The 23155-nt window shown below is 39.0% G+C and overlaps 2 protein-coding genes across 2 annotated transcripts in view; both read left to right on the top strand.

The window, feature by feature from the left end:
* Positions 1-23155, top strand: part of LOC121637246 (metabotropic glutamate receptor 4-like) — a 218966-nt gene continuing 195811 nt past the window's right edge. Inside the window, exon 1 of the mRNA XM_041981278.1 lies at positions 1-479. The gene's annotated coding sequence lies outside the window, so the exon portion shown is untranslated. The remainder of the gene's footprint in view (positions 480-23155) is intronic.
* LOC121636959 (piggyBac transposable element-derived protein 3-like) lies at positions 20109-22469 on the top strand. The gene is made up of 3 exons (XM_041980825.1): positions 20109-20136; positions 20476-20580; positions 20791-22469. The coding sequence occupies exons 1-3, from the start codon at positions 20109-20111 to the stop codon at positions 22467-22469; spliced, it is 1812 nt and encodes a 603-aa protein (XP_041836759.1).

Raw genomic sequence — 23155 nt, forward strand, 5'->3', positions numbered from 1 at the left:
TGCATTCAACATCAATCACAGCCAATGCACGGGCGCGTACAGTCCTCCGTCTATCAGTTGGAAAGAGCTATCGCCTCGGGTGTGGGATATGCGCCTCTCCGCTCTGTTATCCCGTAAAAATCTGATCCTCTTTTTTTGCTGGAGCTGTAAGCGGCTCCAGTGGACATGCTGTTTATTTCTCATCCACGCACAGCCTAAAGTTGGGACTTGGGACTTTCAGCACCACTTTTTCCGTGGACAGCGCTCACAGTGATTCTGGGAGATCGACACAGCCTCGAAATGCGCGTGGATTCCTGTTGGATACTATTCAGAAAACATGTGTAGAGGTTTTTTTTTTTCTTTTTCTATCCCTCTTTCTTTTTTAAGCAATAACTGCTCAGGAAATCCTCCCTTCATATACTGATGCACCTAAAGAAATACGATTTCCCCCCTTGGATATGGGTCAATTCATATAGATTCCTCGTGGGCAGGAGAGAGGGGTAAGTACAGCCACACAAGCTGCAAAAATAGGTCATCCACGGCAATCAAATGTGTAAAAAACGCCTTGACATCAGTTTTCTGAAGTGTTAAGACAGAACACTAAAGAGATGTGTATTACAGATTGTTGTGGTCCACGACACCTTTCTACGGATGCACGTAAACATTTTCGCGCACGTTGAAGTCACAGTTAATCCTCACATTGATGAATGATTCAGAGTTGTAACAGTTTTGAAAAGTATATGCGTTTGTTAGGAGTGCAACGCCCTGAACTGTAAGCGTATTGATTGTTTTTTGCGCGTTAAGGCGCAGCGTTTTGTGTGGAGCTCCGTGCCTCGCTGCGCTGCAGAGGCGCCTGAAGTCTCACAAAAATGATAAAAGAATGACTCAACATCAAAACTGCTGCAGCCGCAGGGTTTTAATATAATTATAGTTACAGCTCTGAAAGCACAGATTAACCAAACCATGGATAAACCATTTTCTCAGTACAAGTCAATCCAGTTTGATTCTGAATGGCAACAAGAGGATGCAAACAACCGCTTCATCACCCCCCAGCTCCCCCAGATTTATCTCATCTCCACCTCTCTCTCTGTGTCTCCCTCTCGAGCGTGGAACAAGATGAATCAGGTAGGGGGAGCACCCAGGCTGGGTGGTGTTTTCTCCTGTGTGTGTGTGTGTGTGTGTGTTGGGGGGATGTGGGGGTTGAGGGGGAAACAGAGTGTGAACCATCGATTGTCAGTCACTCTGCATGTGCAGATGTGCAGCCTCCTGGCGATGCAAGCGAGACAGGAGGCAGCGGTGGAACTGCTGATGTGAAACTGCCACAGTGCACCCCAGAGCAAACTTTAACGGGTTACTTAGGCATGCGTGGTTCTTACTTCAAGGCCGTTGTTTTTTGTCAACAGGGATGCGTATAACGCTTTATTTGCAGATACTATGTTTGACTGTAAGCATATTATAAAAGATAGAGTTGGTGGTCAAAGTTCACAGGGTGAATAAATACCTGACACTAAAGGAAAGTTAAGATTTAATACTGCTTCCATTTTGAGCTGCTCCCTGGGGCCTATTTGCAGGGCCAGAGATTAGCTTTGTGCTCTAGTACTCTCATAGGCTCAGTTCATGGTGGGGGGCTGCTATGATTACAGCCAAATATGCCATTGTGTGCATTCCCCCTGAACTTACAGGCAAGAGGGGAAATATTCTTCATATCAGTGGATAATTATGTCAAAACTGTGACTCAGCAAAAGAGAGCTTTTAATTCAGCCTCTGAGCTCCCACGAGGTGGATTTTATGTCTTATGTTGGGTTATTTCTGTTTGTGTGTTCTTCACCACTGAAGTGACTGATAGTCTACCTGGCTCTTACAACAAAGCGTGCTTTAGAAATCTCCCCCAGAGAGAGATTGGGTGGAATACTCTATGTGTAGATTGTAGCTGGCAGAGAGGTGCAGGGCTTATTCAAACAGCCTCAGATTTACTTTTCCATGCTTTCCCTGGCTTATCTCATCCTTTGAGTTAGTTTAACAAGTGCAGACTCAGCATAAGACTGCTGGTTTGCCTTCTGCTAAGTTTTTTTTTAAAATGTCATGGGCTGGAGTGTAAGCAGCTATAAAGAGATACTAGCACAGCCTCATTCCATGCTTAATAATACACAAGGATTCGGTAGCTTGCATGCATGCTGTACCTTCCTTAGAGAATCCCCACACTAGTTTACATTTCATTCTGTTGGCAAAAGGGGTCAAATAATGGACACATCACACTCATTTGATGGAAACTATGATGATCAAAGCAACTGAAATGAAGGGAAGAAGGGGGAGTTTGATCCTGTAGGTCTCCAGTCTGCAGAGAGACTCCCCCTGGTAGCCACAGCTTTTACTATAGCTGCTGCATGAATGCAAGAGCAAAACAGCAATAAACAAACCTGCGCACTGTTTCCCAAAACAGACCCATGGTTAAATTCCCAGCAGACCCGTGTTGTTTTCTTGTACAAAGGTTGGTTGTGGAAATGGGGAAATATGTGTGCAGAGTATAAAGCCCAGGTTCCAGCTTCATTCTCCTCCTGGCAGACGCCATCTGCTCACTGGAGGAGGTTTTCCAAATAATACCATATAGTAACAACTGGCGACGAGAGAAACATGGCTGCACACTCTTTTTTTGTTTCTGTGGAAATAGAAAAAAGATAGCTTAATCTGACAGAAAACAGAGAGGATATGTAAATGCTCTACGAATGCTCTAAAATAACTGTGGCCCTCAAGTTTCCATTAGAGCCCCCCCACCACACACACACACACACACACACACACACACACACACACACACACACACACACACACACACACACACACACACACACACACAAATTATTATTATTAATAAGATGCACTGATGAAAATGTAAAAAAGGATCTCATCTTCCTACCCTATCTCTTATCTTCAAATAACTGCCACTGACTTAATGTAGTTCTCCTACTAAACATGAATTTAAGCTCTTATTATTTTTCTGTCATATCATTAATTCTAAAATGGTAGAGGAGAAATATTCGTTACCAACAATGAAGGGTTGAAGCAACAACAGAAATATGAAGAAGAGGGATGTTGTGAGTTTCCTGAGTCATCATACACACGGATTCTTCCTGGGGCAGCATTGTGTGAAATGGAGTGTGAAATGAGTGCACTTAACATCCTTGCAGTGGATTATACACATTATCTTACACTAGAGTTCGAAAGCATCTTGTCTCTTGCCCGTGAATCTGTTTGAAAAGTTGCATTCACCTTTCACGAGTCCTTTTTAATGTTTCCTACATGCCCGAGTCCTTTCATTCTTCTTAGGGTTCACCTCAGAAGGGCATCATTAGTGTATCATGAATTGAAGCTGTGTTTCATCACTGTCTTCTTCTGCTGTTTTTTTCCTGCACACTGATGAAAGTACACTATCCCTGTCATAAACAAAATTATAGAGCTGTCTTAGAGACAGATGATGTTTGTACTTCTTTTTAATTAGAACATGTACATTTAATATACACTTTTGTAAGTGGTCGACAGTTTTGCAAGAAATACACACATTTTACTTGAGTAAAAGTACCGATGTTGCAGTGTAAAAAAACGTACAAGTTAAAAGTAAACTGCTGAAGTAATAGCAAGATTTAATTAAACCAATAAAGTTCCTCTGACCGTTATATTGTTCTTTATGACATGATTATTATTACAGTTATAACTGCTGGAGTTGGAGTTAGTCTGAACTATTTCATAAGTTTTACATGCAGGGATACATTTGTCTTCCACTTTATTTCCCATGAACAACTCCATCATTAATCAACTCATGACCAGCAGGGAGGTACACTTTTATTCAGTAAATATACATAAACCACTGAGTCTACATCACAGAGCAGCAAGAAGCATCGCTCTCACATTACTTTTTCCAACATAAACAGATTAAGATGGAGAGAAAAGTGTAGCATTTTTGAGTTAAAAGAAAAGGTATAACCAAGATCACTACAACCACATTTTTTATAAAATAGTGCAACAGCTGTATTCTCCTGCACCCACGGGTCTAAATTTGCTGGAAACTGTTGACTGTAACGTAGTCCCTTTATCTTTTCTGAGGGCCTTGTTAAATGGTTGTCTGGAAAACAAAGACTGAAGAGGAACATTGTACAAAAGGACAACTCTAGCAGTAGCAGATGAAACAAGGAAACATCCCCATTTCCAGCCCAGTTTGCACATCAAAATGTTAAAGAACTTTGGAAGTTAAAAATGAAAGGATTCACAGCACAGTCATGAAAACAGACACACAAAACAAAACAAAAGGGACAACACGATGTGTGTGACAAGAAGTAGGCAGAAGCAAAGAAACTTATTTGTTCTACCCCTTTTTAACACTTTCTTAATGATCAACTTTGTTTAATACATGTCAGAGTGTACAATAATTATCTGTGCTGCAGCTTCACAACAAAGCTTCAAAACCATACTATGATCACATTTTCACTCTTTTTTCCTTGTCTATATGACTAGACGGCTTAGGTGATGAATTACAAACTCAATGTCCACCCACTACTTTCTGCATGATGATGTAGTTATAATTAATGAGTCATTTTTATTATTTTATTACTAGTAATAATCATTAGAATTTTCCAGTCAAGGATTAATAAAGTAAATATTCTTTAATCTCATATCCTACTGTGATTCGTAGTACACAATGATGTTATTTAAATGCAACATTTTACTACATCAGGATGCATCCATATTGTATACTGCTACTTATGTGGGGGAGGTGGAGGGTAGAAGATAAATCATAGGGATCTAGACCCATTTGGCACACTTTAACAGTCCTTTCACTTGACTGCTTCATGTCACTTGCAAATGGTTTAAAAAGCAAGGGTAGGGTCAGAAAAATATGGAAAGCTGAGTTTTGCCTGTTCTATTCTTACTCGATTTTTAACCCTAATGGTTGAGAACACATTTGCTTTTTGACGTCACATTTTCATAGGCTACTGACCTGGTTGTGAGAGTAATTGTTCATATAATTGCTTGTGTACTATGCTTGTTACCAAGTGATTCCACTCTGCACATAAGAGAGCCCAGATCCTGACAGAGTTGCCAAATTTGTAGGGTGTAAACAAGACAGTTAAGAAGGCGAAAGAGGAGGTTAGCATTTAGTAAATTTTGAGATTACGGAAGAAACATGACAGCAGCGGTTTGCCCCTAAACCATGCACGTCATGACAATGGCAAGGCATTTTGGGAATTTGGCAATGACAAAATTTGTTTTTTTTTAATGACCTTTTGATGTCCACTGATTTCACACAACAACACACCCAGGTATCTTGTCAGTTCAGCTGAGTGTTGAATATGTGGTTCCTCCATTCTCATGGACACAACATCCCTGTTTCCACTTCATTTGCATGTCTCCACATGGACTTCTAAAATCACTTTGATCTCTCACCACCTACTGAGACAAACATCTTTTACACTGTGCAGCAGCAATGGCACATCATAAAGATGCAGATCATTTCAGAGTCGGTCAACAAGCTTGTTTTAGAAACTGACATTTTTACTGCTGTTGACCCTCTGACCTTACATCCCATTTAATTGATCCCTACACTGCTCCCATTGGTTACTATATTAGAGTTTTAAAACACATAGCAAACATTTTTGAGGACGTGCAAAGATGAGCAATGCAAAATGTGCAAGGCAGCTATGAAAAAAATGCATATGTGTAATTAAAAGTAAATATCTTCTTCCTCTACCCATGACAGTACTACATCTTGGACATGTAGACAGACATATCTATTACATGTTTCTTTTGTAGGACTGGCTTTATTTTTCTTCTTCTACTTCTTTGGTTTTCCTTTTCTATTGGGAAACATGAAATGAAATGAAAATGAAATAAAAAATAATCCCCATCATGTGACTTCTACAGTCAGGACTTTCACCCAAGATACTGGGATTGGTGTCTTATCCAGTAAATTTATACTTTTTTATTATTTTAGGACATCATTTTTCTTTGCTGACATCATTAGTAAATTAAATAAAAAGCAAACACAGTCTCCATTCTGTTTTCTATTCGTCTGGGTTTTCAGAGTCCTGCCATGAACATCCATTGTAGGGAATACAGGCACCTCACAACTGTGGAGCCATAATTGCTAATCTAATACATTTTGCACTGTGGACTAATGTGGCTGTTATAGACTTTGATGTGTGACTGGGCTGCTGTTTCATCATTTAATTAATCTTAACAGGACTTTTGTATTTCATCGAAGCTTTTATTCTAAGTGTCACAATGTAGCTGGATAAAATATATATATATATATATATATTTACATATTTTAGTAACTTAAAATGCTCTAACCATTCACACATTGTGGATATTTCACAGATAGGAAAATGTACCTGAGATATTAGAAGAAACTGCAATAGAAGATGGATAATAATTCATACTGATGACTTCTTTTCTTTTTAACAAACAAAAGATGGATGGTGATCCAAGCTCATTCAGCTAACAAGCAAATAAATGTGTCAAGAGTGAATTCCTCATCCATCAAACATCACAGAATAAAATCCACATATATTATCAACACATAATATTAGCCAATTTTCATTTTTAACCTTCAGCTCCTCTCAGACTGGCTCCATGCCAGCCTCTAGTCCACCTCCTCTCTTTAACATATATGCTTGATGCTTCCTATGCTAAATGGTGTTTTTGCTAATGAGAAGCAGATGAATGCAGTCTTTTTACATGGAATTATGGCTCCCTCGAAAAGGGAGCTGCACACATTTGTTTGCCAGTTTCAGCCTTATTACTTTTCCACCCAAAGAATGACAGTTACAATGAATCCAGAGATGAGAGGCTTGGCTGAGAATGAGCACTGTGTCACTGCAGGTATTACCAGTAGCCGTTGCCTTCTATTTTCCCAAACTATCACCAGTGATTTCTTTCCCTGCTATTCATACATGGTTGTGTAATGTTTGATGATTTCAGTGCTTCTCCTGTATGACATCTGCATAATGAAATAATAGAAAAAGAAGCTGCTACCACATACAGGTTATCCAGAAACCACATTAAGGCAACTTTCATCTATAGATTGAGTTGTTATTTTAGCATGTCCTGTGTACATTTGAAGAGCATAGAAAAGCCCTTCTATTTCTATCACCTCTGAATGTGGGCGAGTCCTCTGTGATCATGCTGCTCTGCACTTTGCACAGCTCATTTGTGCTCATGTGCCTTTGCAGATTCTTCTAAGCTGATCATCTTTAAAGGCCTTTTGGAATTATTGTTGTCTTTTTTTATTTAAAATGTATGTTAGGTTTCTGGTTCAATTTCTTCTGCCAGTGACTTAACACCAGACCGAAAGAGCAATCCTCTGAACCATAAGTTGCTTTGCCCTTGCTACTGTACAGGTCAGATTACACCTTGATATTCTAATATATATAGAATAAACACATTTTTTTAACTGATTGTAAGTTGCATCCTATTTTCGCCCACTTGGTGGCAGCACATCTAGATGAGGTCAGCTCTAAAAAAAATCTGACTTATTCACCCATTCAACAGCTGTACACATCGACCACGGAATTGTCGTTATTGATTCACTCAGGAGGGAGTAGTTACTAACCAGAAAGGGAGTACTCTGTGGGAATCAGCTGCTCAGTGCAGCAACCTGCATGGCTTCAAAAGAAGACGCATGACTGAACACAGAAAATAAAATGAATGTAAACATGTTAGTCTGCTTAAAAATCAAAGGAAGTTAAAGCTCTCAGAACTGTACCAAAACACCCAGAAATTGCAGCTGGACATTGCATCACTTCTGCATGTATACATCCAGTAGACTCAAATGGACATGTGTGTGTTGGAGCAAGGAAGCATCTAAAACCAGAAGACAGTGAAGACCAGAGTTTGGGATCCCCGTATTTAAGGGTATGAACAAACAACTAAATAACCCACTTATTTATTTTGATTGGAAGACTTGCTAACCACATTAAACACACATGCAGAAAAATGACTGTTTAGTACAGATTGCTACTTGGGTTTAGCGTTTACTTTATCTTGCAGAAGCCAATTTCTACCTTCATTATTTTTGATGATGTTCCATATTTAACAAGACATATATTTGTCTCTTTGATGTGACAGGATGGCATGATCTTTAGGACTTGCAGAACTGTTTTAAATCAGATCTGTGATATGGTGTCACCTTTGTGAAGGTTTGGTCATGCTCACGGACAGATTTTTTTGGATTAAATAACTGAATTATTTTTAAACTGAATCAAACTTTGTTATGGTAACACTTAACATGTGCCTAAAAACAGAAAATGAATTAGTGGTTTATGAAAAAAACGCAAATAACTGAACTAAAGATTTCTCCTTGTTGTTTGTTGGGAGGACACAGTTAAACACTGAACATCTGTCTAAAGATCTTTTCTCAGTGAAGCATTAATCATGTAAACATATTTCTAAGTCATTCTTTGTTTCACCACCCTATAACCAAGTAAGGTAAACACATAATGGCAAAAGACCGTAAAAATCATTTACTTTAGTTGCTATGACTGTATATAGTAGAGAAAATGTACTGAATAGCAGATGGTGTAATTAACAGTATTTCCCCATACAGTTCTTTCACATGGAAAAGTGAAGAAATTTAAGAATTCTATAGAAGACAGTATTGCAACAGGAGATGTTGTCCAGCATCATCATTAAAACATCAAATGAGAGGTTCTGGATGAATGCCGTTCATCCCTCCAGCAGAATTTTCCACTAGGCTTGGAAAGACTATCTAGCAAGGATCATTAAATCTACACTAGCAGCTCATGGTGCCACTTTACTAAAACATTTTCTCTTCCCTCTGTCTTTTAATTTGTCATCCATTTCACAGCAAACCACCAAATTAATAGTTTGTTGCAATTCCATATGGTTTAAATGTATCTCCGCCATAAAACACGACTGTTGTTTAAATAATTGCTGTCGTGGTTTCAATATGTTCCTTCGTAGTGACAATAATGACCCTAAGAATTTGTGAAGAAGGAGTTCCGTGCGCACACAGATGTCAGGCAGCTTGTGGTGAAATGAAATTCATCCACAAGTCTGCATTATATGCTTTATTTTGGGGCTTAATATGAAACTAAAGTGGTGTGCTTGTTGACTTGATTTTAGTTCAGGTTGTTACACCAGTTTATAAGGACGACATGCTGATGTGCTGCTTTTAACCACTCTGTTGCTTAACCCTCAATGGTCACAGCATGGAAAGAAATCTGATGGTAGTAGCTGCAGGTTTAAGGTTTTTCCTATCCTGACCACTGCTGTAGAACATGAGATCTATATGCAGCCAACACTTATCAACACAGGTGTTGATAAAGCGGCTTCAATTATTGGCTCAGACATCAACATTACAAATGGATGCCTGGGCTGTTACCTGGGGACAGCTCCAGTTCTCGCAGTCACACTCTGCCGACTGGTAGGGAAGATGTTTGATACAAAAAAAATGACTACTCGGAAATAGATTGCTGGGCTTGGTGTGATGAGATTAGTGTGTTGCAGGTTTTGGAGAATTGACGGAACATGAAGGGAGCTCTATGGCTACTATACGACTGATGTGCCCTAAAATTAGAATCTCTGGGCACCAAAGCGAGGGCTGAATCCTCTGATGGCCTGTGGTGATTCATTTACCTTTGAAACGGCTGATTAAACTGTCTCTGCCTCTTTGTTAACAGAGCAAGACAGAATGACAGTTTGACACGTGAAACCTGTTTTATTTGGAAAATCAACCACTGTGTTTATAGCTTTCAGCAGCACCTGTGTATGAAAGTAAAACTCGTAATCACAGACACAGATTTGCATGCAGGCAAACAAAGATGAACTGGCAGGGAACAATTAAGATGATAATCTTACTCAACAGCAACTTAAAAAGTGCAATTTTGGTTTTAAATTGCAAGTAGTACAATTATGATAAGAAATGAGAACATCCTTCTTTCCTAAAGTTGTGTGCATCAGGACAAAACAAAAAGAATCATCTGCGCCGTAACTGGTTCTAAATTTTGGTTAATAAAACTTTAGATGGACAACAGCACATTACACATTATAGTGAGCCATTAGCAAAAATCCAAAAGCAAACTCTGAGCAAAGAAATGCTGCTAAATGGATGCGGAAGTACATTCCTTTAGCAGCAATAACCTAAAGTAATTGTTTTCTGCATGATGTTATAAGTCTCTATCATGGTGGACAAACGTTGGTCCGTTCATCTTTTTAATATTAGCTCAGCTCATACAGGTTTACAGGCATTCACTTCTGCACAGCTTTCTTCAGATCCTGGTACAGTATTTCAGTCTGGTTGAGGTCTGGACTTTGGCTGGATCATTTTAAACACTGATTCCTGAATCTTTTCTTTCTCAGTAAATCTGTTGTAGATTTTTTTTGGGGTGCATGACCCAGTTGCAGCCAAACATAAGCTGTTGGGCAGATAATCTTACATTTGATTCAAGAATAAATGAATATATCTGTAGGCCTGAATAGTTTGAGATGTAGCTCTTTGTTTTGTTTGAGCATTGCAGAGTCTGAACTTTCTTGGGCTTCTTAAAAGATTTGCAACTGTCTTTAATGTTTTCCACTTAGCTTTTTCACTGTAGAGCGATGGACTCAAGGCCAGCAAACTACCCAAACCTCTGCTTTCATGGATGAATCATGTGATTCCGATCAGCAGCACCTGGCTGCTACTTGTCCAATTAATTTCTTAATGAAATGGTGTAATTTGTCATTTGTTGTTATTAATTTGAGGTTGTATTTAACTAGATTTACAGCCTCATGAGGACTGGATGTTTATTTTATTGTGCTATGATATGTAAAACCTTAGAATTAAAAGAAGGTGCATTTACTTGTACATGTAAGTTATCTGTGAATGCACACTTTTCGACAATTATTTTTTTACTGTTTTGCTGATATCTAAATAATGATGGATGGGTTGAAGACAGAGGAATATAATAGAAGAAAATGGTTTACTTCTAATTTAGGTTTGTGAGTTTTTCATGTATTTTTACATATTCTATGGCAAATGAGAAAGAGGCTTAATCACTCTTATCACAGCTCACACATGGACCTTAGTGCTATTGCTTTAATCCTCAACATGTGGGTATCATCAACAGTGGCCCCCTAAAATAATACATAAACACTACATTTCTGACCAACTGTTGTGCGTGCACACATACAAGGCAGAATAATATTTAAGTTCTGTGAATATCTATCTCAACCACATCCACCTACACTTTGCATGCAGAGCACAAAAGCATATGTTGAGAGGCACGCATACGCGTTTGAAAACTAGCACACAGAAAATGATCCATGCTCAGGCAGATACACAGTTATTACAGCATGCTGCTCACACGACATATTTCATATATCTGCAAACATGCAAATCACAAATGTACGCACAGCTAAGGGGGCAGATGCATAGAGAGTGAGCTCATGGGCTGTATGAGAGCTCTTCTGAGATCCCTCTAGCCAACCGTGGGTGTTTTGTCTTTCCCGCAAGGGATGCTCGTTGTTTTGCGGAGGCAGGCTCAGCTCTTGGATTAATGAAAACCTCCATCTTAGTCATGAAAAGAGCATTTTCACAATCTATTTAACATCATGCATACCAAAGGCTCACATTAGGCACTGTTGACTTATGCTCGCCTACAGCAGTGTTTTCTGATGCATTCACTGCCACTGCTGTGATCTTCTGTGGGTACACTGCCCCCCTTCAGACGTGCCCATTGAGTCTTTTGCATTTCTTATGTTCGCTGTCAGAAAACTCATTCTTCAGCACAGAGATGAAATATGGCACACAACTGGAAGTCAGAGGGAGTTATTGAAGAAATGAGTTTAGCTTCCCAGGACTTTAGTGCTCTTTTTAGATAATGTCTTTTTGTCACCTATGGATGGATAGATGACTGTCCACAGAAAGAGAGGATTCACTGCCAGACAGCTTAGCTTTTGGCAATTTAGCCAAAGCCTTACAGGTCACACAGAGCACTCTGTAAGCTTGCTCAGAGTGGCACCAGGTCAAAGGATTGCAATGCAGGATGTTTCTATCTCAGTTGTTAGACTGAACTGACAGAGACTAAAGTGGTGTAATAGGCTGCAGCATTCCATGAGAGCTGGATGTTATTACAGTGGCTGCGTCTGGTGAATTATTTAGTGCAAATGGTTGTAATTACACTGTGACTACAGTAAGGGCGATTAGCTTGTGGTGTGTCTAGATCATTACAGGGATCACAAGGCAATGTGATGAACATAAAGGCATTCCGGGAACTGCTGCACACTTTCACTAGCTTTACCCCACCACCCTACCATTCCTTTCTGGAGCTCTGTCAGCAATTTCTCTACTGTGAATGGCTGGCGTCAGGCTGGCTTTCTCTGAGCTTATAAAAGGATGTTAAAGGTCCCCATGAAACACCACCTCTATCCCCTTCGTTGCCTCCAACACCCTCTGTCCAGCCTACCCACAAAGCCCTCCAAGCAATCACGGCTTCTCAGGATGTCAGCAGCATTACAGCAACCCCACCCCCTTACGCCTGTGATCAGGGCTCAGCCAGGCAGGAGAACTGGGGCAAAGTGAAGACGCTCGCTTGGAACAGCCAAAGGAGAGACTGGTCATCTCTGCCACACTGACCTTTCAGGGCCTTTCAAAGACTGTGATGCAATAGCGTGGGCGGTGAGTGATAGTGAAAGTAATGCTCAGACTCATCTGTTGGTGTAAACACAGAATGACTAGCACAGCAAAACAAGCAGCAGCTAAGGACTGAAAGAAGACACAAATGTCATCCAATTCACTTTTATAAGAGGAAGACAACTGGAAGGCCCATTATGTGGCCCTGCTCTCTAGTCCTGTCCAGGTTGGTTCGTCTGTCAAGGTAAAATGGCAGAACTGCAAATTCTGCTTGACAGCACAAGCTCCCCTTAGGGAGACTAAGTGGCGTCAACCTGAAGTAGTCACACACTGTTGCTGACAAGGTGATGATGAACATCTTTCATTAAAAGGCAGGAGCTATAGGCTTGTCCTCAGAGAGAGCATGTTCTGGTCTTAATGTCAGTAGAGAAAAGACCAGGGCAGGAGGCGAAGGCCATAGGGTCCAATCACTGTGTGATTTCATATGGCAAGATCTCCTCTATGTCATCATGACGCATGCTCAGAAATTCAAAGGACCTGCAATTAGAGGGATATAAAAATCTTCCTGCCTGGATTGGAGTGCTCCATTGAAAATATTTGAGTTTGTCATAAAACCTGCAGTAAACATGTTGCTTGTGGATTCATTTTAGGTAAAGGATGAAGAGGCCAAAAGGCAGGGTGACAGGTAACTATTGAAAGTTTGGTGCTCTGAAATTGTAGCTTGAGAAGCCATCAAACTGCACAAAGCAGAATTTTCCTGTCTGAGATTGCTTTGAAGGGAGAGAGTTGAAACAGTAACATTGAAAAGTCTTTTTTGTTGTTGTTGTCAGAACATTGGCATGCTGCTGATTAGCTGCTGAGTTTATTTCCTATCAATTTCCTTTGTCACTTCTCTAGTTATCCAACTTGAGAATTTAATGTACTTTTAAAGGGTTTTGGTCTGGTGTCTCATTTAACAAGAGATATTTTAAATCTTATTTATTGGAGCTACGAAATTCATTGCAGAGTCCCCTTTAGATTTTGAATAAGCAATTCATTCTGTTGCTTAGAATATTGACAGCTGGTACCTTCCTACCGTCATGCTGCAATGACATTTTGACAGATGTTTGGTATTTGTCAGGGAGTTAAAGATTCATACTGTGTTGCATAAATGCAAATCCCAGCCGGATTTTTGCAGCTAATCACAGACAAAAAAGTGTTAAACCAGCTGAAAATACTCCATTAAACACTCAAAATATGCAATGTTAAGAATAATGATGATAATAACAGCAAAAATATTTCTATTGAGACCTCTACTAAAAGTAATAACCACCATTAACAGAACTGAAGCTTGTTGTAAGATCAAAAACCTACATGTCCATTGATTGTTTGGCTGAACATCAAGGGAGGACAAGGAGTGTTGGATCCATTAGGGTCTACCTAATGGATGTAAATGATGAATCGAATGTAAATGATGTCATTAGGAGCAATAAAATAGCTTGGATATCTCAGTAAACAACAATACCTGAAGCAGTCCTCCTGCCAGCATTCAGCTTCAAAAGAGAGACAGCTTCATGCCTACAATCCACAAATCATTATTGCCTCACAAGCAGCATTAAACCCTATAACATTATAACAAGTTTCAACCATCTCCATGACAACAAAGATAAAAGAAAAGAGTTGTTCTGTGATCGACAATTCCTTTTCCGTTCCTCAGTTCAGGTTTCATATCCTGAAACTTCATATCACCACTTGTGGCAATTCAGAATGTGGAAATGTTCAGTTTTCAGTGCGTCTATGAGCTGGATGGTGATGCTGCATTACATCCGGTTTTTAACATAAGAGAACTGAATCTACACCCGCCATCTCAGTGACCACACAGTGTTCAATTACATTGATTTTTCTTCCTCTTCCCTCAAAGGTGCTCCATGTGAGGGAAGGCAAGTAGAGGGAACAACTGGTTTACTTGATACAGTTTCATCATCAGATATTATTGACATAGACCAAAAGAACATCAAAAGAAATTTGAATATTATGAGATTACTGCTGTTTTAAAGTACCACTGTGGTCTTGGTTGAGGTGTACCTATCTGTGATGCCTAAAACAAGGGTTTTCCTTTTTATGATATATTGTGAGGTTTTCAGGTATCACATTTATTATTTACTGCACACTTGCTCCTTTTTACTGTTGTGATGGAGGCAGTTTCAGGGCCATAGATCATGTTTACTGGCCTTGTATGTGAAAATGGATGAGTGGGAAGGGACTCACACTGTTCTTTGCTTATTAGTGTAATTAGTTTTAGAAAAATTGCAACTTCAGCTCCTAGTGTCATTTACAACTTTTAAAGATGTTATTGTCTTAACATGAAGTTTGATTAATTTTTGCCCAAGTAATGCTCTTTTATGACATCCAGACTGTATTATTTTATTATGCCTTTTACATTCAAAAGAAAGAGAATTGGAAATGTTTCCTGTTCTTTTAACTACTAAGATCATTTGCTGTATGGAGAATGTAAAGTTGATGTCAAACACTGGAAAAAACGTCTGGCATCAGAATCAGAAAAAAAAAAGAAGAAAAAAAAAAAAGAAAGCCAAAAAAAACAAAAAAAGAGATTGAAAATAAAATAATGATAATAGTAATAATAAATGTGGATCAAAGAGCTTTTGTTCTAGTTTTTAAAGAGACCCTCTTGATTATAAATAATTACAAAGTGAGCCTGCAGTCGGGTTTCATGAGCACGTCAGGACATCCTGGTGGTTAAAGGGGAAAATAGTCCATTTTCATCTCTCTGTACATACCTTTAGCAGTTTGTGAAGCAAATTGCCACATGCAGTGTTCAGTCACATCCAGCCTCCTTTTATGATGCCCATAGTGCACATGATGGTGCAGTGAGTGCATGTGTGTATCTGATGAAATCAAACTTCTAGGTGAGTTTGAAGGTTGGCCAGTGGTGTTATTAGGTAGGTGGTCAGGGAATAACGTTTCCTAATAAAATCAATCGTTATAATAAAAAGCCACTGTTGTGTTGCCAGCTGCTCCTAGTTGGAGGCTTGAACGATGTCCATGGAGCTGTTCTGCAAGATGAAGGAGTTCTGTGCTTCTCCTGGGAAGCAGGAGCCCATATTCAGTTGGTAGTTCTGGGACTTGCAGATGACTTTGACATTTATGGAGTGTTATTACTTGTAGTTGGGGCATGGCAAGAGATCTGGTGTGGGTGCTCTAATGTGCATGTGTGAAGTCTATGGCATCAATGCTTTTAGGTAGACCAGCAATAGAATCAAATCTTTTCTTGTCTGCAACTCGCTGTTAATTGATTGAATGAAAAATACATAATGTTTTACCCTGAGGGGAAATTATCATGTTCAGGGCATGATCTGCAGTATCTTATTATTTATTTAAAAATAACATTCATTTTCTGTACTTCTTATTCCAATTCAGGGTCGCTGGGAAGCTGGAGCCTATCCCAGCAATTAGCTGGCAAGAGGGTACATCCCAGACTGGTCACCAGTCCATCACAGGCCCAACACAGAGACAAACAACCTCACTTACACACCTAGGGAGAATTTAGAGTGACCAGTTAACCTAACATGGATGTATTTGGATGGCGAGAGGAATCCAGAGTACCCAGAGAAAACCCACTTATGCACAGGAAGAAGATTCAGATTCCACACAGAAATGTCTACGTATGAAGACCATGCCGAGGCTCAAACCAGTGACCTTCTTGCTGTGAGGCTGTGGTGCTAACCACCACACCAATTAGTATTAATGTACAAACAAACATCTAACAAACATCCTTACCATCAATACAGTGATTTAGTAAATCTGCCATTTATCATTGTATAAAATAAACACATTGGTAATATTTTGGAAATTTGGAAGAATTCAAATTTATTATTTTATTAAATGAAAAATAAAATAAAACAAAACAAAATAAACAAACAACAACAGAATAAATAAAAATAAAAATAAGGACTGGATTTTGCTTGATATCTGATTTTGGCCCTATGTAACACAGGCTTGGTCATTAGCAGGTCTTTTCGCAATCAGATACTCTCAAAAGTCATCCTCTTTTTCATTTTTTCTTTTTCCATCTCTTCCTGTCTGCACGACATGACTCTTTTTAGTAAAACAAAACAAACAAACAAACAAAAAACAAAACAAAACAGCAAATTGCAATTTAAAAAACAAACAAAAAATGTCTAAAAGAAACACCAAGTATTTGTCCCTGTGCAGTCCTTTGATGTTGATGTAAGGTAGTGGTTAGCACCATTGCCTCGCAGCAAGAAGGTGTGATTTGAACCTTGGCTTCTTTGTGTAATTAGCATGTTCTATCTGTGCAGGTGTGAGTTTAGTTCAGCTACCTACCATGATCTGAAAACATGCATTTCCACATTCTCCCTAGATGTGAGTCGCTGTTTTTCACTCTGATGAACTGGCACCTGTCCAGAAGGTACCCTGCTTCTTGCCCAGCACCTGGGATAGTCTCCAGCTCCCCTACGACCCTGCGTTGGAATATGTGTGTAGAAAATGGATGGATAGATAGAATGATAGGAACTATTATAAGTTGTTAATTAATTAAATTAATTAATTTGTAATTCAGAACTGAAGGGACACTTTTAATCATCCGCCCTTAAGGATTTGTGGTACATTCTTATCGGATGGTTCAGAATTTCCTGCTGAGGAGTAAAAGGAAGCACTGAAGCTCCTTTACTGTAGCATTTACACTATTTGAATAGTTCATGTCATGGCTGCCACGCAGATACTTCTGGGTCATTTCACCCAGTTAGGATCCTTGCTAAGCAAAAAGATAATTCAACCAGATGCTGTAGCTGTGGGTAAATGATGAATGAATGAATGAATGAATGAATGAATGAATGAATGAATGACCACCTGTTTTTCCTCAGCTAAACGAAGCTTTCTTGTACATAGTTTCAGTTCTTCAGGCTTCTTGAAAGGCTTTAAAAGTTCTTCTTTGGTTGTTGGCTGCTTTTTGTTTTGTTCTCAGGATCCCACATTGCTTCAATAATGTAGACGTCTGAGCTCATGAGGAGGATTCATCACACCATCAGACCTCTTACCACTGATTTTCAGTCCAGTTTTTGTCGTTTGGCATATCTCAGCCTTTTTTCTCTGTTTCCCTTCCTTTAAGTATGGCTTCTTGACAGCCACCCCTCCATGGAGACCATTTCTGATGAGGCTCCAGTGAACAGTAGTAGATGGATAAACTGAGGGGTCAGATGCATCTATTACATTCTGTATCAGGTATTTTGCAGCTGCTGCAAATAAATAAATAAACTATTTTCTGTCTGCTAAACTGTTTTATACTTAGCCTCTTTCAGAGATGCAGAAATGGGAACAAACTATTTGTCTTTGCAAGGCTGCTGGTAACAAAGTGGCTAAAGACACTGAGTTGTATCAGTAGACACAACACTGATTTTTTCTTGAGATGTGATCCTTTTAATGCCTAAATAACTAAAATGTCACTGATACAGTAAGTAGCCTAACAATAAATAAATAAATAAATAAATAAAACTCACACTTAATAAAAGGTCAGATACAAGGACTAGATTCAAAACAAGTGAAAAAGCAGCAAATATTCTTAGAAATACTTTTTCACTAAGCCTTAATAAACTATTGCTCAATGCTACTTCAAAAGACTCCAACTTCTTTAAAGCAAATTATGAAGTAATGAGGGATAGCTCACGATTTCTGCACAATACTGCATTTTATCTTCAAAATAATAATATTACCAGCTAGATACCTGACACAACATCAAATGAGCTGTAGTTCTAAAGAAATAGTCATTTCTCACTAAATCTATCCTGGGTAGCCAAGTAGAGGCAAGAAAAGCTTTACACTGGTTGTCATTTGAAGTCTTGTCAGTCACTGAGATTAAAATAACACAAATTTAACAGTTTTATCTTTGGATACAAATGCTGCACAGCTTTCAGACTCCTGTTATCACACATCTGGATACAAAGTGCTGGTTTCATGCTCCCAAGATGCTCACATGTATTTTAAATTAGCATCAGTTTGCAATCACTCTCATTTGGTGCTAAAACTTTCCACAAACTACATTAAAATTCTTTGTGACTTTATGCATTTCTCCGCAGTCATGCATCCTTACATCACAGAAAGTTCTCATATTCACAGCCATTATTGTTCTGCATGTGCATGTAGAGCTGAAACTGACTCATCACAACAAAGTTTTAAAATCAGATTGATTTCCAGATGCAATAATTTTAGATTTTACCTTACACACAGACAAAAAAAAGAGCCATCCTCTTAGTGGATTTAAAAAATTATCTATGTTGAAAAGAAAATATAAACTAGCTTCTAACATTGTATTAATTAAATATGTTCTGCTGTGGGATGAAGCAGTGAACACAATTAAAAGAATGTATTTATTTATTTATTTATTTGGTACAAGGACACTGTTAAGACTACTATGATAATAATAAAAAGACTACTCAAAGGTAAATATAAAAAATCAGGAAATGAGAAATATGTTTATTTAGTTGTGCATAACACAAAAGAAAGTCACATTTAATAAGTGGCATTGCCCTACCTATTTCTTTTAGGGAATTATCTTTGCACAGGAAATGACTTTTTATATCTGCATCAAAAAGGAAACAAAAACTCTCATTAGCAGTCAACCTTCATACAATGTAAAATTGTCAGCGACATCCCTCTCTCCTGCCTCTGAAGAGTTGTTACAGTGTTCAGGGCAAGTTGTGAAGGAAAGGTGGTGTAAACTGATGTTTCAATTGTGACATGAATGCAGACAGAAAGCAGTATTCTCCTCGGGAAAATACATCTTTTTCCTCTAACAATGCCTGTTCCTTTTTCATTCAGATTATCTTATTTGAGATTGCATTGTTGTGCTGTCTTCCTGAGTGTCACATAGCAATTATGCACTTGTATAGACCTGCGATATGCCGCACAATCAAGACAACGGCACATCATTGTCACTTGCTGGCTGATATGTTGGAATGTTCTGATATGTGGGTAAATTTATCTGAAAGGCAGTGGAATCATTGAGGTGAACTCATTGATCTGTTGCTCAGGTCTGTCACTGTGACCAGTTTCTGAATACCTTATAACTTTGGAAATGAGGACAATCCATCAGACATTTATCACACATTCATGGAAGCTTGAACAAATTATGACAGAAATTTTATTATGCCTTATCTCCAACAGTTTGACATTCAGTGTAAATCTCCTGTTAAACCAAATAGCATTGTGCACAGTGAGATCCACATTTCAACAAACACATCTTGTTATCAAATCACCTGTCTATCATAGACCTGCACCAGTAGCCTGCATGATGAGTCTAAGTGGGTCTGTTTTTCAGCCCCTGCGTCCATTTGAATGGACATGACATATTTGTTGCTCTAAACCAATAAAAACACAGTGAATGAGTCATGTCAGCATTGCTGATTGCTAATTGGATCTTGATTATCCAATCTAATCAATTCATGACTTTGAGCATGCTCAGAAAACGTGGGACACCTCAGACAAGACAAGCATGGCTGAGCGATTGGTGAGAGGGAAGAGTAAGTGCCCAGTTTCTATCAAAAGTATCAATTTATGGCCATGCTAGTCAAACTAATTTGTTCTTAGAATAATCTTAACTGTTACAAGTGATAGTATTTCAAGTTATTTTGATTGCAACTTTTATCACCAATTAGTAGTATTTTTTTAAAGTTTAACGTCCACTGCAATGGACATCAGGACTTTAGTGATATTAGCCATCACCCACATCTTTAGTGTCAGTATGCAAAGAAACAATATATATGTAGGCTTTTCAAAGCTAAATTTCACTATGACAGTGTATTTATTCATTTTTTTATAATGTTAAATCTATATATTTTTTGTATATAATGTTCTTGTAGAGTATAAAGTCGAAGACTTTTTGGAACGTCTCATAAATGGAGAGTTGTCTGAACTCGACTCCTTGAATTCAGGGAATGAGTCAGATGAGACTAGTGATATAGATGGTGAGTTCATAAATTATGCTTTTAATTCACAGTGTAAGGTTTTTATCAATTTCATGTCTTATATGTAAGATAAAAGTTGCATGGAATGTGTAAGATAAAGAAAAGAATAAGATAAGATAATTGATAATAGCAAAGAAATGCTAGAATAGAGAATAATACTAATAAGATAATGCATAAAATGAGTTAAAAATTTGATTGCTTTGTTGTTAGATTCAGAGAGGGACAGTGGAGAGGTGATCATGCCAGAAGAACTTGAGGTGGCAGCTGAGTGTGAGATAGAGGAGAGAGGCAGTTTGGTGGCAGAGGATCAGGAGGAGATGTCAGTTACTAAGAAGGAAGAAATCAAGTGGCGTCACAGGCCATTCACTCCAATTACTGATACTTTCTTTGAGAATCCCCCAATTAGTGAGAGGCATCCCATGAGACCTTATGAGTACTTCAAACAGTACATTACAGATGAGATGTTCAATGTGATGGCAGATAACACAAACATGTATGCCATGCAAAATGGTACACTAGGTTTCAAACCAACAAGTCCAGGAGAAATCAAAACTCTAGTTGGTCTCCACCTTGCCATGGGAGTAATGAAAATGCCAAGAGTCTCCATGTACTGGGAAGCTGGGATGGACATTGGTATTTTTCAAAACACCATGCCCCGTGACAGATTCTTCCAGCTCCGGTCACATTTGCATTTGGTTAACAATTTGGAGAAGCCAGCTGAGAACACTGATGTGTTTTTCAAGGTACGTCCTCTCTATGATGCCATACACCGGAGATGCTTAGAGCTTCCACTTGAAGAGAACCTTTGCATTGATGAACAAATGGTACCATTTCGTGGAAATCTGTCTGTCAAGCAATACATCAAAGGCAAGCCACATCCCTGGGGAGTGAAAATATACTTTCTGTGTGGGAAAAGTGGCATAGCCTATGATTTCCTGTTGCACCAAGGAGCTACAATGGAGATATCACAGCAGCAAAGAAAGCAGCTGGGACTTGGAGCTGGAGTGGTGTACCATCTCAGCCAGCGAATCACAGAGGCCAATCACAAGTTGTATTTTGACAACTATTTTACAACGTACAATATTCTGGAGCTGCTGACTAAGAGGAAAATTCATGCTGCTGGGACAGCAAGGGTCTCTCGTTTTGCCAGACCTCCTCTACAGTCTGACAAAGAGATGGCTAAAAAGCCACGAGGAAGCTATGATGAAGTTATAAGCTGTGATAGAAAGGTGGGACTGGTCAAATGGTATGACAACAGACCAGTTGTCATGGCTTCCAACTTTGTTGGTGTTGGCAGACAGGATGAAGTCCGGCGGTGGGACAAAAAGAAGGCCCAGTTTGTGATGGTTTCCCGTCCAGAGGTTGTCAAGCTGTACAATGAAGCAATGGGTGGTGTTGACCTGCTTGATCAACTCGTCAGTTTGTACCGCACAGAAATCCGGTCAAAAAAGTGGACTCTGAGAATGATCACACATGCTTTTGACCTTGCTGTTGTCAACAGTTGGTTGGAGTACAGGCTGGACTTCAAAAGGGCCAATAACCCAACAAAAGACATCTTGGATCTCCTTCATTTCAAGATGAATGTGGCCCAATGTCTGGTGAGAGTTCAAAAAACAGTGGCATCAAAACGTGGAAGACCCAGTATGTCTCCGGAACCACAGAATGCCCCTCACAGACCACCTCACCGGCCAGTTCAGGATTCAAGGCCTCTACCTGAAGTTCAGTATGACATGGTTGACCACATGCCAAATTATGATGAAAAGAAAGAGGCCACCAGATGCAAGATGCCAGACTGTACCGGAAAAACACACGTCTTTTGTGACAAGTGCAACATCCACCTGTGCTTTGTGCCACACCGCAACTGCTTCAAGGCTGCTCACCGAAAATGAGTCCATGGAAACATCCAGAAGTGTGATGTCTTCTGCAGGGCACATTTCAAGTGTCCAAGTAAATGTTTGATCTGTTCATTGGCCTGCTTCTAAAAATATGTATGGTTATCTTTTGGAAATGATACTCTACTGGAGGCAGAACTGGTTCTCTATAATCATATATCTTTCAACTTCATGTTTAGATTGCTTCATAGCATCTTCCTCTCATCCAGCAAGTTTCTGATTTTCCTGGTGATTAGCTTATTGCTGTTCACAATCAATGCTGGAATACCTTTGTAAAGTTTATTTGCATGTTCAAAGTTGCAGACAATCTCGCAACTATCAATCAGTCAATCTTTTATTGTCTCTGTTATAAGTATGACAATATTTTGTTCAGAGCTGATACTGCAAAGTAAAAGACATAAAATGCAAAAATGGTGCAATAAATGCAAAAATGGTGCAAGACCCTTCTTTAAATCCCTTTATGTAGTAGTCTGTATGCAGACATCCAGTAGTTTAGGTCATACCTGATTAATTACAAGGTAATAACATTTTACGCTCGTTTAGTCGTGGCGTCCATTGCAATGGACATTAAAAAATACTGGTATAAACATGAGTTGGCAAAAAAAACAAAAATCCACTTTGTTTCTATGTTAGAGAGAACCCAAAATCAGTTGGACAAAAAATTTTTTGCCCAGCAGAAAAAA

This window comes from Melanotaenia boesemani, chromosome 3, assembly GCF_017639745.1.
Source record: "Melanotaenia boesemani isolate fMelBoe1 chromosome 3, fMelBoe1.pri, whole genome shotgun sequence".
NCBI classification, from domain to species: domain Eukaryota; kingdom Metazoa; phylum Chordata; class Actinopteri; order Atheriniformes; family Melanotaeniidae; genus Melanotaenia; species Melanotaenia boesemani.